This window comes from Aquarana catesbeiana, linkage group LG02 (assembly GCF_042186555.1).
Source record: "Aquarana catesbeiana isolate 2022-GZ linkage group LG02, ASM4218655v1, whole genome shotgun sequence".
NCBI classification, from domain to species: Eukaryota; Metazoa; Chordata; class Amphibia; order Anura; family Ranidae; genus Aquarana; species Aquarana catesbeiana.
In genome coordinates this window covers 641,975,309-641,991,061 of record NC_133325.1, presented here as the reverse complement: position 1 = coordinate 641,991,061, position 15,753 = coordinate 641,975,309, and the positions used below count along the sequence as shown (strand labels likewise).

Below are 15,753 nucleotides of genomic sequence, written 5' to 3'. Positions count from 1 at the left end.
CGTCCAATAAGGGGGAAACAGCCAAACCAGGCTTCCAGATTTATATGCATGCACATTAATGTCTGGTAAGTCAGGGTGTCTGACCAAGAAGGTCGAACAGCTATGACTATTTGAGGAGGGGTGCCAGTGTCCATTTAACTCATAAAAGACAGAAATATAGGGGATTCCATAAAAAGCACCCACGTGGTCCAAACCTCCCTGAACTTAGAATCGTTTTTGTTGGCTGTAGCTACCAACTCTTACATTCGCATGGTACAGTTTACTTCCTCCACCCATTCACATATACAGTGGTACCTTGGATTATGAGCATAATTCGTTCCAGAAGAATGCTTGTAATCCAAAGCACTCATATACCTAAGCGAGTTTTCCCATAGGAGTCAATGGAAACTCAGATAATTCGTTCCACAGTGATTGCTATTGTATGCAGTACCGCATGTGGCCAGAGGTGAGGGGTGCCGAAGACACTTGGAAACACTCGGAGACCGCTCTGAGCCGCCGGGAACGGGAACGGAGTGTTTCAGAGTGTCTCCGAGCAGCTCCGAGTGTCACCGCCTCCCCCGCACCTCTGGCTAAATGCGGTACTGCACACCCCATTGGCTTGAATCCTGCTCATCTTGCGAGACAACGCTCGCAAACCAAGTCAGGATTTTAAAAAAGTGATAGCTCGTATTGTGAAACGTTCGTAAACCGTGTTACTCGCAATCTGAGGTATTACTGTATTTGATGTAATTGATCCCGGAATCAAGGATAAAAGGGCAACCTCTGGGGTCTCTGGCCAGATCTTACCCGTAATCAGGTGGCTAAGGTGAAATATAGCTGACCAGTATGGTTTTATTACCAGGCAGGACCACCACATGTGTAGATGTGTACCACTGGGCTCAGCACATCTCCAACATTGGTCTGGTATAACCGGATTCATTTTATTTAATAGGGCCGGACAGCGATACCATCTTGTTATGTTTTTATCATTTCGCTCCTGGGAATGGGAAGCTAAAGTTGATTTAAATGAAAGAGAGAAGACTTTATCCCATTCCACAGGAGCCAACTCATTGCCTAGTTTTTGCTCCCAGTCTCAGGTATAAAAAGGGTAGTGGGGGAATGCATGTGACTGAAGGCTTCCATATATTTTAGAAAGAACAAGTGGGCATTTTTGGTCAGAAAGACACGGCTCCTCAAACATAGTCAGATCCCCACAAAGCTGCTCCTTTCCCAATCCATCATAAAAATGACGTAGTTGAAAATATTGGGGCCAATCTCCTCGGCCAGCGCAAGAGAGGGAGCTGTGCTCACTCATGTGTTCTCCCTTATGCTTTTCAGGTGCAGGAATACAGAGAGGCGATAGAAGGGATAATAATTCGAGGTAAACATGGAATTCATCTGATGCCTGAACTGTATGCAGTCCCATATGACAAGGTAATGTAAACATTAAAAACATTTTTTTCATGGAATTATAATAAAATAAAACAGTATAATTCACTGCAGATGACGGTTCCACTATTAACGATTGATCTTATTGGTTGTTTCTTTAGATTGAAGAGGAGCATCACAACCCCCATACAGTTGATCGTATTCCCTTGGGGAAGACACCACATTTGTGGGCACAGTCTCTGTATATTCTGGGATCTCTTCTTGCTGAGGTATCCAGAAAAAAGATATAGATATATATATATATATAGATAGATAGATAGATAGATATATCTATCTATCTATCTATCTATCTCTATATATATATATATATATATATATATATATATATATATACAGTCAGGTCCATAAATATTGGGACATCAACACAGTTCTATTCTTTTTGGCTCTATACACCGCCACAATGGATGTGCTTTAACAGCAGACTTCCAGCTTTAATTTGAGGGTATTTACATCCAAATCAGGTGAATGGTGTAGGAATTACAACAGTTTATATATGTGCCTCCCACTTTTTAAGGGACCAAAAGTAATGGGACAATTGACTGCTCAGCTGTTCCATGGCCAGGTGTGTGTTATTCCGTCATTATCCCATTTACAAGGAGCAGATAAAAGGTCCAGAGTTCATTTCAAGTGTGCTATTTGCATTTGGAATCTGTTGCTGTCAACTCTCATTATGAGATCCAAAGAGCTGTCACTCTCAGTGAAGCAAGCCATCATTAGGCTGAAAAAACAAAACAAACCCATCAACGAGGTAGCAAAAATATTAGGTGTGGCCAAATCAACTGTTTGGAACATCCTTAAAAAGAAAGAACGCATCGGTGAGCTCAGCAACACCAAAAGACCTGGAAGACCACGGAAAACAACTGTGGTGGATGAACGAAGAATTCTTCCCTGGTGAAGAAAACACCCTTCACAACAGTTGGCCAGATCAAGAACACTCTCCAGGAGGTAGGTGTATGTGTGTCAAAGTCAACAATCAAGAGAAGACTTTACCAGTGTGAATACAGAGGGTTCACCACAAGATGTAAACCATTGGTGAGCCTCAAAAACAGGAAGGCCAGATTAGAGTTTGCCAAACAACATCTAAAAAAGCCTTCACAGTTCTGGAACAACATCCTATGGACAGATGAGACCAAGATCAACTTGTACCAGAGTGATGGGAAGAGAAGAGTATGGAGAAGGAAAGGAACTGCTCATGATCCAAAGCATACCACCTCATCAGTGAAGCATGGTGGTGGTAGTGTCATGGCGTGGGCATGTATGGCTACCAATGGAACTGGTTCTCTTGTATTTATTGATGATGTGACTGCTGACAAAAGCAGCAGGATGAATTCCAAAGTGTTTCGGGCAATATTATCTGCTCATATTCAGCAAAATGCTTCAGAACTCATTGAACGGTGCTTCACAGTGCAGATGGACAATGACCCGAAGCATACAGCAAAAGCAACCAAAGAGTTTTTTAAGGGAAAGAAGTGGAATGTTATGCAATGGCCAAGTCAATCACCTGACCTGAATCCGATTGAGCATGCATTTCACTTGCTGAAGACAAAACTGAAGGGAAAATGGCCCAAGAACATGCAGGAACTGAAGACGTTGCAGTAGAGGCCTGGCAGAGCATCTCCAGGGAAGAAACCCAGTTGCAGTAGAGGCCTGGCAGAGCATCACCAGGGATGAAACCCAGCGTCTGGTGATGTCTATACGTTCCAGACTTCAGGCTGTAATTGACTGCAAAGGATTTGCAACCAAGTATTAAAAAGTGAAAGTTTGATTGTTAATCTGTCCCAATACTTTTGGTCCCTTAAAAAGTGGGAGGCACATATACAAACTAGTGTAATTCCTACACCGTTCACCTAATTTGGATGTAAATACCCTCAAATTAAAGCTGAAAGTCTGCAGTTAAAGCACATCTTGTTTGTTTCATTTCAAATCCATTGTGGAGGTGTATAGAGCCAAAAAGATTAGAATTGTGTCGATGTCCCAATATTTATGGACCTGACTGTATATATATAATATAAATATTTAAATATTCAGTTCATTTGTTAAGGTCTGTTTGTGCTCTTGGTTTCCAGGGATTTTTAGCTCCTGGAGAAATTGACCCTCTAAATAGAAGATTTTCAACTGCTTTTAAGCCTGATGTTGTAGTGCAAGGTATTATTATTATTATTATTATAATACAGGATTTATATAGCACCAACAGTTTTCACAGCGTTTTACAACATGAGGGTAGACAGTACAGTTACAATATAATGCAATACAGAAGGAATCGGAGGGCCCTGCTTATTAGAGCTTACAATCTAAGATATGCGCCAGTTTAGCGGTTTATTAGTAAGGATGTTTATATTTTACAGTCTGCACATTTTTTATGCTTTGCATAATCTGCACAAAAAATAATCTGGAATTAATACAATTAATGAATTATTTAGTTTTTCCTCAAAAAAAGGTGCTAGTTGCCTGGTTGCTATGCTGACTGTTTTGCTTCAGTACTTTAAAGAGGAACTGCACTCCTGCAATGACCTTTCATGCTTTTCCTTTCCTGTGCCACCATCTTTACATATTCTGCACATGAGCAGATGTGTGACAGGTCTCTGGCAGGTCTTTCGGACCTGTCAGCAGATCTGTGCATACGCAGAGAATTCCCACACATGGGCACACACAGAGCTGGGTTCTGGTATCTGGGACCTTTTAAACACTAGCTATGTGTGCGTGTTCGTGGCTATTCCCAGCACTTGTGAAGATTGTGCCGCAGGTCTTGGCCAGGGCTTAGAGACCTATAGCACATCTGTGCATGTGCAGAATCTTGCCATAAGCCCCTCAGGAAATTGCTGCCTTCTAGGAAGTGACGTGGACATCCCAGGAGAGAATGGGGGCCTTACAACATTCTCACCTAGGCAAGAAAGCAGGAAGTGCTGCTTGCAGCACTAAAAATGAGAAGGTAGCCAGTAACAGCAACCTCCATATTTCACGGATTCCCTTAAGGCACTTGAATGCACACAAGTAGGGGACCCGTATACACACATTTAGATGGAACTGCCAACCAATGGGCATGGTATAAGGGATGCAGATGTTTTTTCACACACCTGTGGGTTCTAAGTAAGCTATTTTTGCACAATATTATTCTTTTAAATATCACTGCTTCTCGTTTTTGTCTTATCTTTCTAACTTTATAGTTTCTGTTCTGGCTGAATCCAAAGAAATAAAGCAAATGCTAAAGAAACATGACATTGATGTTCAAAGTTTCAGTGATATTCGACCCTTCCGAGTGCAGCCTGCAAGAATTCTGAGTCATCTCTATGCAAAATTGGGTAAGTGGTAGGGAATATATTTACAGTGCCCTTTATTGGCCCAGTAAACATTCTACACGCAGTGCAGGTCACAGTCACATCAGCAATCATATCATTTTTATTATAATTATTATATAGGATTTATGGCGCCAACAGTTTGCGCAGCTCTTTACAACATGAGGGCAGACAGTACAGTTACAATACAATTCAATACAGGAGGAATCAGAGACCCTGTAATATTGGCTTCTTACATACTTTCTGTGTGTGTGGTGCAGAAATATGTACCGTATATACTCGAGTATAGGTCAATCCGAGTATAAGTCGAGGCCCTAATTTACCACAAAAAAATGGAAAAAACGTATTGACCCGAGTATAAGACGAGGGTGAGAAATGCAGCAGCTACTGTAAGTGGAAAAAGAGGGTCAACAATGCCCATCTGCAGCTGTATACCTCCCTGTGTCCTGTGCATGTGTCCCTGTGTCCTGTGCATGTGTCCCTGTGTCCTGTGCATGTGTCCTGTGTATATGTGCATGTGTCCTGTGCATGTGTCACCTACCTGTGTCCTGTGCATGTGTCCCTGTGTATGTGTGCATGTGTCCTGTGTATGTGTCACCTACCTGTGTCCTGTGCATGTGTCCCTGTGTATGTGTCCCTGTGTATGTGTGCATGTGTCCTGTGTATGTGTGCATCCTACCTGTATCCTGTGCATGCCTCCATGTGCCGCTCTGCACCGATCAGCGTGTCATAATACAATTCAGCCATTCTACTGTACAAAAGCTGCAATTTCTCAGCGGTCAGCCTATCACGGACATTCTCTCATCCTCATACCCAGGTGAAGATGAGAGAATGTCCGTGATAGGCTGTACACTGACTGCTGGGAAATTGAGTTTTCTGCCTATCACAGACGAGGAGGAGGCGGGGCTTTTGAACAGTGAATGGCCGCCGAATGGTATGTTTCACACGCTGGCCGCCGTCTGTCTACATGACACGCTGATCATGTAGGCAGACGGTGGTGACTCGAGTATAAGTCGAGGGGGGCACTTTCAGCCCAAAAAAAAGGGCTGAAAATCTCGACTTATACTCGAGTATATACGGTAATTCATGGGACACAGTGCAGTATAAAATATTTCCTAATTTTATTAATATCAAAAATGCAAATACCAAAACAATACTATTTTTTTAAATTGCACCTGATTAGATGATTGAAGGATTAAAGCCAGTGGCGTATCATCCATGTGTGCAGGGTGTTCACTGTACACGGGCCCCGGGGGGGGCACTGTGACCCACACTACACCAATGGATGATTGTCCCTGGTTGACAGTTGGGGATAATCGTTGCGGCAGGGGAGACAGTTGCAAACACTGATCCCCCTGTATAGTTTTCAGTGAAGCAGCTGACAGACGTTTCTCCTCCTCTCACTCCTGTGGCTGTCAGCTAAAAAGCTATACATGGAGATCGGTGTTTGCAACTGTCCAACCGATCATCCCTGACTGTCCTCTGTGTCCTCTGTGATTTATTAATTAAATTAACACAGAGCTGCATTAATGCTGAAGTTTCCAAAAAAAATAAAATAAAATCCCTACAACTTTAGTCACATCACTTACCTGTAATGAAGTATGACTCAAATTGTGCAGGCATCTGGATTCTGAAGACATCATCACTGCGGGAATGCCTGTCCTCTTCCTGTATCTAATCTTCCGGCACTGTAGTGGTTAACAGCCTTGGGTCTTCAGGCAGGACAGCAGTACAAATGGTCTAATGGGGACATGCTCCCTCCTTTCTCCTTCTGTGGTTAAACACTTTTCTACCACAAGTAGACATCATAGGCAACCTTTCAATAAACACAGAAAATGCTCATCGATGCACATGGCTGATTTACTAAAGGAGCTGAGAACCTTTACACAATACATTGTCTGAATATTCACTCCATTTATCCAATCATGTGCAGATGAAATAGGTAAAGAGGAATGTGCGTTCTATCTGATTGGATAACTGAAGAAAAAGTGAACACAGTTTACTGCGTGAAGCTTCTCAACCCCTTTAGTAAATGAGCCTCTATATATGCAGGTTGATTCATGTAAATTGACAGAAATAAGCAATAAAGCAGCTTGTGTTCTTTTAGTTTAATGGACCATTGAGAAATGATTTTGCCAATGGTCGTAAACCAAGTAATATTGTGCATGTAGTAAAAATCTTACTCTGCCCACGTTTACAGGCATTAATAGGGCCATGAAACTGAGTGGACGTCCTTACCGCCACATTGGAGTCCTGGGCACATCTAAACTGTACACAATTAGGAATCAGATCTTCACTTTTACTCCTCAGGTGGGTATAAAAAAACAAGTATATCTGTATAATTAGAGTTTTGATTATGTTAACCAAGTCAAAAGTTACAAAAGTCTTATGCCGTGTACACAAGGTCGGACTTTCCGACAGGAAATGTTGGATGTGAGCTTGTTGGCGGAAAGTCCGACCGCGTGTATGCTCCATCGAACATTTGTTGTTGGACTTTCCGCCAACAAATGTTGGCTAGCAGGTTCTCAAATTTTCCGCCAACAAAACTTTGTTGTCGGACTATCCGATCGTGTGTACACAAGTCCGTTGCACAAAAGTTCACGCATGCTCAGAAGCAGAAGCGGCCAGTCTTGTAAACTAGCGTTCGTAATGGAGAATTAACATTTGTGACATGGCAAATTATGAAATCTCCAAATGCAGCACACAATTCTCTTCTTCTTTAATGGGATAATAATGAAGCTGCTTTGCTGGTGATACTGATGGAGTTATTGCAAACAAGGTTTCAAAGGCTTTTTTTTTCAAGTGATATCAATAATAATAATAGCGCTAAATGTAAAACGCAAAAAGAAAAGCACGAATTAACACTCACAAAACTTCTACTAACATGAAATTAGCAGAAGGAGCCCAAAGGGTGGCGCTAAAGAGCTCAAAAACCACATAGTACATCTTGTACGTAATCACGTTCGTAATTGTTGGCGAACATTTGTGTGACCGTGTGTATGCAAGACAAGTTGGAGCCAAAACCCTTCAAACAAAATTCCACAGTTTTGTTGTCGGAAAGTCCGATCGTGTGTACGTGGCATAAGACAGCCCATACATTATTTTATTTTTTATTTTTTTGTTCAACCAGCGGCCCGATTCACGTTGAGTTATTGTATTGACAAAGAGCAAAATGGATTGGGGAGGGGACTTTTGAGGCACCAACAAAACACTTTAACATTTGACTGAATATATTAAAAAAGGTTTTATTGACACAAACATGTTAAAATATATGTGAAGATAAAATATGTTGCAGACACAAAAATGTCATATCTACAACAGAAGATTGAGATATATCCTAGTCTGATTCAACATATCATCACAGCAATACCCCTACGCATTTCGACTAAAGGCACGTCTTCTTCGGGGGTTCTTTGTGGAGGAATAAATTAATAGGCAAATATCTTTGTAGAAAAAACTGATACGGATGCCAGTACCATCTCAACACACAGCCAAGAATCAGGGGGGAATTCAAGGTAAGGTATTCTTGTTGGTCCCTAAAAGGATCACAGATGGCCCACTGTAGGGCAGGGCAAATTCATGTGGGGACGGCAACGCAATTCCAGATGGATAATGTTGGCCAAAAGGAATCTGTCTTTTCAAGTGTAGAGCAGCAATCCTCCATGTGTTACAGGGGGTGAGCACCCCCCTGTAACACATGGTTGATTACTGCTCTACACCTGATTCTTGGATGTGTGTTGAGCTGGTACCAGCATCTGTAGCTGTTTTTTCTACAAAAATATTCACCAATTTATTGTATTGCTCCAAAAAGAACCCCCTGAAGAAGACTTGCCTTTAGTCGAAACCTGTAGGGGTATTGCTGTGATGATATGTTGAATCAGAATAGGCTATATCGCAATCTTCTGTTGTAGATATGAAATGTTTGTGTCTGCAACATGTTTTATCTTCACATAATATTTTAACATGTTTGTATCAATAAAACATTTTCATATATTCAGTCAAATGTTAAAGTGTTTTGTTGGTGCCTCAAATGTTCCCACCCCAATCCATTTTGCTCTTTGTCTATATTACTGGGATGTGGCACCTGTACATCACTTGGACAGTTAGGCTTTCTTGATAGAATTTTGAGTCATTGTGTTGTGTATTGTGGGGAGACTTCCCTGCCTTCAGAATACATTGATCGGCGCTGCCGGTGGCACTAATCGAACAGTAAAAACCTGACAGGGTGGTTCTACAGGAGTCAATCGGTAGATCGACTTCTGTACCACCAGCCTGCCCATAAATGGATCAAAATTTGGTTGGTTCAGCAAAATGTCAATCCATGTATGGTCTGCTTTACCAAAGCCAAATTTGTGTTTGGTCTTGCAATTTTGGGTTTTTAATGGGGAAACTGGGTTCTATGAGATGGATGAGGCTGACGTCAATACATCAATGGCTTTGTACTTTCCTCCTTATTACTAGGCTGTAGGTTCTTTATCAAGTTTTGTTATACACGTGTATTTCCTGACGGAGGTAATTTAGTATCATGCAGGTGGCTTCTGAAGTGGTTGTGATATGACTGCATCAACAGATGAAGTCTACCAAAATTGGTCATTTTATATCTATCATGAACTAGGTTGTACAGTGCATTGTTAGCGTTCTATGACATCTCTTTCCTTCCACAGTTTACAGACCAGAACCACTTCTATCTAGCTTTGGACAGCAAAATGGTTGTTGAGATGCTCCGAACTGAATTGGCTTACTTGACCTCTTGCTGGAGAATGACAGGAAGACCTACCGTCACGTTTCCCATTACCCATTACATGCTCAGTAATTACTCTCATAAGTATTTTTTAACAAAACTGGTATTAATACTAATAACTGGTTTGTGTGTTTGTGTGTGTGTGTGTGTATATATATATCAGTGGGTGAAGTACATTGAATTGCCTGCTGGCTTCTACTAATGCTTGATAGATCCTACAGTAAACTTACTATTCATAATGGCTTCAAGCATTACAAAGGTTTCTCACTCTTGCTCATGGATTCTCTATTCAGATTACATTACAGTTTAGTTAAGTTATATGCTGGGTTTTGGGTAACTTGCCTTTCTTTTTAGAGATTCTACAACACAGAGCTTTGCAGTGTTACTTAATTTGATGCTCCTTTTGGATATATAGTTTAGGGAATCAGTGGCTAGGCATAGTGGGGAAGAGTTACTAAACCTGGTGCACACAGAATCTAGTGCAGCTGTGCATAGTAACCAGTCAGCTTCTAGATTTTATTGTCAAAGCTTAACCACTTGACCTCCGGATGATTTTACCCTCTTCATGATCATTTTTTGCTATTCGGCACTGTGCTACTTTAACTGGCAATTGCGCAGTCGTGCAACACTGTATGCAAATTAGATATTTATCATTGTTGTAATATATTTATATTTTTTTCAATATAAATGAAAAAAATTGAAATTTTTGGTATAAAAAACATATATTTTTTACTTTCTGCTATAAAACATATCCAATAAAAAATGTAAATTTCTAATTTCACCTTGAATTTAGGCCAACATGTATTTGGCTACATGTCTTTCGTAAAAAAAAAACCCAATAAGTGTATATTATTTGGTTTGCGTGAAAGTTATAGCATCTGGTATAGATATTGGGATTTTTTTTTATACTAGTATTGGTGGTGATCAGCGACTTATAGTGGGACTGTGATAGTGATGGCGGGCAATCTGACACTAGCTGATGCTGGCTGGGGGGGGGGGGGGTACACTAACTGACACTGACATCAATGCTGACACTAATACAGTGATCAGTGCTAATACTATACACCAGTGGTCATCAACCCTGTCCTCAGGCCCACTAACAGGCCAGGTTTTCTATATTACCTTGGAGAGATGCAGACTAGAATACTGCAATCACTGAGCAGCAAATTATATTACCTGTGATGTATTTCAATTATCTTGCAAACCTGGCCTGTTAGTGGGCCCTGAGGACAGGGTTGATGACCACTGCTATACACTGTCACTGTACTAGTGTACAGTGGCTGGAAGGGGGTTAACATCTAGGGGCAATCAAGGGGCTAAATGTGTGTCTAACAATGTGTAATGTGTGTATTATGTGCTGCTTTTACTAAGCGATCTTGCTGTTTTTTTCCCTGCTTTGTCACCTGTCAGTGTTCGGAGCTCCGTGTTGTTTACAACGCAGAGCTCCCTTCCTTGAATGGCGGAGCTGATCAGCAGGTCCTGTCGATCAGTCATTGTCTGGGATCCACTGATTGGCTTGTGCTGTAACAAATTGCAGCACAGCCGGGGCAGATACCAGATACTGTACACGATCCAGCGCAGAGCGGGCGCCCCGCAGCAGTATATCTGCATGGGATGGTCGGCAAGCAGTTAATTGAACAAGCTGAAGGTAGAAGCTGATTGGTTAATATGCACGGCTGCACCAGATTTTGTGTGCACCAGTTTTAGTAAATCTCCCCCAGTAAATTAAGTGGGTTTTTTAGGTACATTTGTTGTGAATCTTGTTTATTTTTTTAATGAACAAAAAATACATTTTTGTATATTTTCTCTAGATGAGGATGGCTCTGACATAGACCCCGCTATTCTGTCAACTATTAGAAAACTTGATGATGGATATTTTGGAGGAGCAAGGTACATAACCTGCATTTAAAGATGTATTTACACAAACATAAAGTCAAGCCTTGTTTGTCATGATGTGTTTAGAAAGTAGCTATCGCCATCAAAAGCAACTACTCAGATTTTCTTTATAGATCTCCCAATGCAGAAAAAGGGAGACATTTATTAGCTGCTGTAACAAGCGATAACAGACTCCTTTTAGATGCCTTTGTAAATAAGGCTGAAGCTTCAGATAATAAATCTAGCCATACACTGCTTGAATTTTGCCTGTGAAATTGGTTTAAATTCAAAGTGTGAGTGGCCCTGTCGGCAAAAATCGATTGAGCTGAGTAGAAAATTCTCAATTGAATAGTAAATGTATCTTATCAGTTGCAGTCAATGTTCAGGCATTCACATGTGTCCTGGCTGCTTGAATACAATAATGCCGCGTACACACGACCGGACTTTCCGGCAGAAAAGGTCCGACGGAATCATTCCATCGGACATTCCGATCGTGTGTGGGCTTCATCGGACCTTTTCTTTCGAAAATTCTGACAGACCTTAGAAATAGAACATGTTTCAAATCTTTCCGACGGACTCAGTTCCTATCGGGAAAACCGCTCGTCTGTATGCTAGTCTGACGGACCAAAAATGACGCAAGGGCAGCTATCGGCTACTGGCTATTGAACTTCCTTATTCTAGTCCCGTCGTACGTCATCGCATTCTAAACGATCGGACTTTGGTGTGATCGTATGTAGGCAAGTCCGTTTCAGCGGAACTCCGTCGAAAAGACTGTCAGAGTCTACTCTGATGGAAAGTTCGCTCGTGTGTATGTGGCATAACTGGCAGAGGAGATTCCTCCATCCACGCTGTTTATCATGGATGGTGGAAGCAAGTTTCTTTTGAAAACGGAACAAGAAAAATCTAAAAGTAACTTTTCTAAGAATTACCTGGTCTGCATACTTGTTCTAGGTCAGTGGTCAGAAAGTATGGAAGGCAGAGGATCTGCATAGCCAGCCAGGCAACTAGCATCTTCAGAAGAATTAGCCATTGCAGCCCCTCATGAAAGGTTGACTTTATACTGTAGACAGGATAGCGCTGTTGACATTTTTTTTCATTGGCTAACATAATCTGGTTTTGCCTTCTGCCCTTGATACATGTATAAGATTCTCCAGGTCTAACTCATAAAATAATTTTTATTTCAGGGTAAAACAGGGGAAATTGTCTGATTTCCTTACCACCTCGTTCTTCACTCATCTGAGTTTCCTGGATATTGACTGTGATGAAAAGCTTTTCGATGGAGATAGTGAGGGATACTATAGCCCAGACAATGACTATGAATATGAATTGGCTGGATTTCAAGCAGAGCCAACAGAAAATGGTAGGAAATGGCATCCTTATTCCCTGTTATGAGAAACAGTGTTTCATTTTTTTTGTGGGTCTGTGTATTCAGCATTGGAGCTCATTTTTTATTTCTTCAGATCGGACTGACATCTTTCTCACTGCTTTACAATGATCATTTAACCTGTCACTTATGTCCCTGTTCACCTGACCCAAAGAAGCTTACAGTCTATCTCCAACACCATTATAAATGTAAAAAAGGGAAAGGGTAACTAAGTATGTATGAAATCACAGCACTGAAATACAGGATCTGTACACATTTCCCATTGTTTTACAAACACAACATCACAAAATCTGCAGCCCAGATGAAGTTTCCTTAAACTTAAAGTGTTACTAAAGCCACAACATTCTATATATGCAGTAAAGCATGCTTGTTATACTTACTGTGGAACCTAAGGGGTAATCCTCTGCATTGTGTAAAAAGCAGTGTTGCCAACCCCCTGAAGTGAAATTTACTGGCAGGATGACAAAATTTACAAACGGCACCACTTTTTTACTGGCAAAAATCATGAAAATTTCTGGCAGATCTGCATTTTTTACTGGCACTGCAAAAAAGTACCTAAAATTACTATTTTCAGTGCTAAACAGTGCAAGGATACATATTTGAACTATAAACATATAGCTAGTGCTGTTAGCAATGTGTTTAAGCTAAACAAAAGTCAAAAAACATATTTCTCCATTGACATGAAGGTCAGGTTACTATAACCCAGCTAGCACTAGGTTCCCTCCTAACATCAGAGTCTGTAGGGATCCCCCTTACAGTGAAAGGGAACTCTTATGTAAAGGGGAACGCTGCAGATCATGATCTATGGGGGAACTCTGATGTAAGGGGAGGCTCTGGTGACCAGAGACCACCTTATATCAGAGTCCACTGTGTTCCCTTTACATCAGAGTTCCCAATTACATCAGGGTCCGCAGATTGAGTTCCCCTTTGCACTGTAAGGGGCAATCCTGCAGACTTTGATGTAAAGGGGAATGCCAGGAACTCTGATGTGGTGGGCACTCTGGTGACCAGAGACCACCTTCCGCAGAGTGAATACACTAAGGTAAGGGGAGTTACTAATTTAGGGGGAAACCTTTATATCAGTGCCCCTTACATTATTGTATTCACTCCCCCTTACATCAGCAACCCCCCTAGACTGACTTGCCAGTGCTGTCACTGACCTCCTCTCAGGTGCATCGTGCAGGGCTCAGTCAGATGGCTCCAGCTTGGTGGTTCTGGTTTTCCTATGGTCTCCTCTCCACAGTCCACACACGTCTGACTTCTCCCGTGACCCCATGATCCCGGCGGCGCTCCCACTCTTGACTCCTTTCCCGACTCTACCTCAGAGACTGCAGACATGATGTAGGAATAGGTCAGAGGCTGCGGGCAGGAGATGGTCAGAGGCTGCGGGCACTGGGCAGGAGATGGTCAGAGGCTGCGGACAGGAGATGGTCAGAGGCTGTGGGCACTGGGCAGGAGATGGTCAGAGGCTGCGGACAGGAGATGGTCAGAGGCTGCGGGCACTGGGCAGGAAATGGTCAGAGGCTGTGGGCACACGAGATGGTCAGAGGCTGCGGGCACACGAGATGGTCAGAGGCTGTGGGCACACGAGATGGTCAGAGGCTGTGGGCACATGAGATGGTCAGAGGCTGTGGGCACTGGGCAGGAGATGGTCAGAGGCTGCAGACAGGAGATGGTCAGAGGCTGCAGGCACTGGGCAGGAGATGGTCAGAGGCTGTGGGCACACGAGATGGTCAGAGGCTGCGGGCACACAAGATGGTCAGAGGCTGCGGGCACACGAGATTGTCAGAGGCTGCGGGCACATGAGATGGTCAGAGGCTGCGGGCACACGAGATGGTCAGAGGCTGCGGGCACACAAGATGGTCAGAGGCTGCGGGCACACAAGATGGTCAGAGGCTGAGGGCACACGAGATGGTCAGAGGCTGCGGGCACAGGAGATGGTCAGAGGCTGCGGGCACAGGAGATGGTCAGAGGCTGCGGGCACAGGAGATGGTCAGAGGCTGTCACTCACTGTGATATACACACAGACACATTATATATATACATACACACACATCTCCATGCACAGTGACAGCCATGAGCACACACACAACGGATCCCGTTATCAGAGTAACTTCATCACAATGCACAGTGTGCTCTGCAGACATGAACACCGCACAGCCCCGGTCATCCCCGGCACACATCGGTCACCCCAGCCCCGGCCACCCAGTGGGGAACGCCGCACTGGTTCGGACTGCAGGCATGGCTGGCAGAACAAAAGGCAGCAGCAGACATGGGCAGTGCCAGGTGCCCACCTGATAGTGGGTAACCCCGCAGAGAGTGAGAGAGAGAGCGCCGGAGACAAAGCTGGCAGGCTGGGATGTACTCACCGGAGACGGAGAGTGGAATCCGGGTGATCGGGTGTATATGGAAGTTGGAACCAGCAGAAGAAGAGCTCCGGGCAGGGGGGAAGAAGGAGGGGAGAGCATCCAGGGAGAGGGGAGGAGAGAGTGACTGTTACCTGTCCTGCCGTGGCCGGGCCCGGTAACATGGCTCCTCCTGCTCCCCCCGCTGAACCGCCGAGAACTGAAGATCGAGCGGCGGCCGGCGGCTTCTGTTCAAAAATGGCGCCAGGCGGCGTCATTACATGACTGCGCATGCGCCGGCCTGCCGAGCTTGTACGATCTTTCCCGAGTCCTGCAGGCTTCGGAACGGCGCATGCGCAGTTGCATGGCCGGCCCGCAGCCATCTTTTTTACGGGCACCGGCTGCCCGTAACGGGCATTCACGGACGCCCCGAAAATGGGGTGATTTTTACGGGCTGCCCGTAAATTAACGGGCGGTTGGCAACACTGGTAAAAAGGCTGTTTGATCCTGTCTCCTCTGATTCTCCCCTTCTTCCACTGTCCCCAAACAATCTCTGGATAATACAGAGCCAGGGGACAAGCTGCATATGCTCAGTTTGGTGTGTATTGCTAGATAGTTTTTTCTTTTCTTGGGAGTGTGCATGTAATCAGCATTCGGCCAATCAGCACTGTCGAGACAGAGGGTCAG

The 15,753-nt window shown here is 43.4% G+C and overlaps 1 protein-coding gene across 4 annotated transcripts in view; it reads left to right on the top strand.

Annotated features, from left to right (window-relative positions):
• Window positions 1-15,753, top strand: part of PHKA2 (phosphorylase kinase regulatory subunit alpha 2) — a 143,668-nt gene that overhangs the window by 74,323 nt on the left and 53,592 nt on the right. For all 4 annotated transcript variants that reach the window (XM_073616456.1, XM_073616455.1, XM_073616453.1 and 1 more), the window contains exons 12-19: window positions 1,318-1,413; window positions 1,530-1,637; window positions 3,495-3,573; window positions 4,593-4,727; window positions 6,922-7,031; window positions 9,386-9,530; window positions 11,274-11,352; window positions 12,522-12,697. In XM_073616456.1, the coding sequence (XP_073472557.1) occupies window positions 1,318-1,413; window positions 1,530-1,637; window positions 3,495-3,573; window positions 4,593-4,727; window positions 6,922-7,031; window positions 9,386-9,530; window positions 11,274-11,352; window positions 12,522-12,697 (928 nt within the window). The remainder of the gene's footprint in view (window positions 1-1,317; window positions 1,414-1,529; window positions 1,638-3,494; window positions 3,574-4,592; window positions 4,728-6,921; window positions 7,032-9,385; window positions 9,531-11,273; window positions 11,353-12,521; window positions 12,698-15,753) is intronic.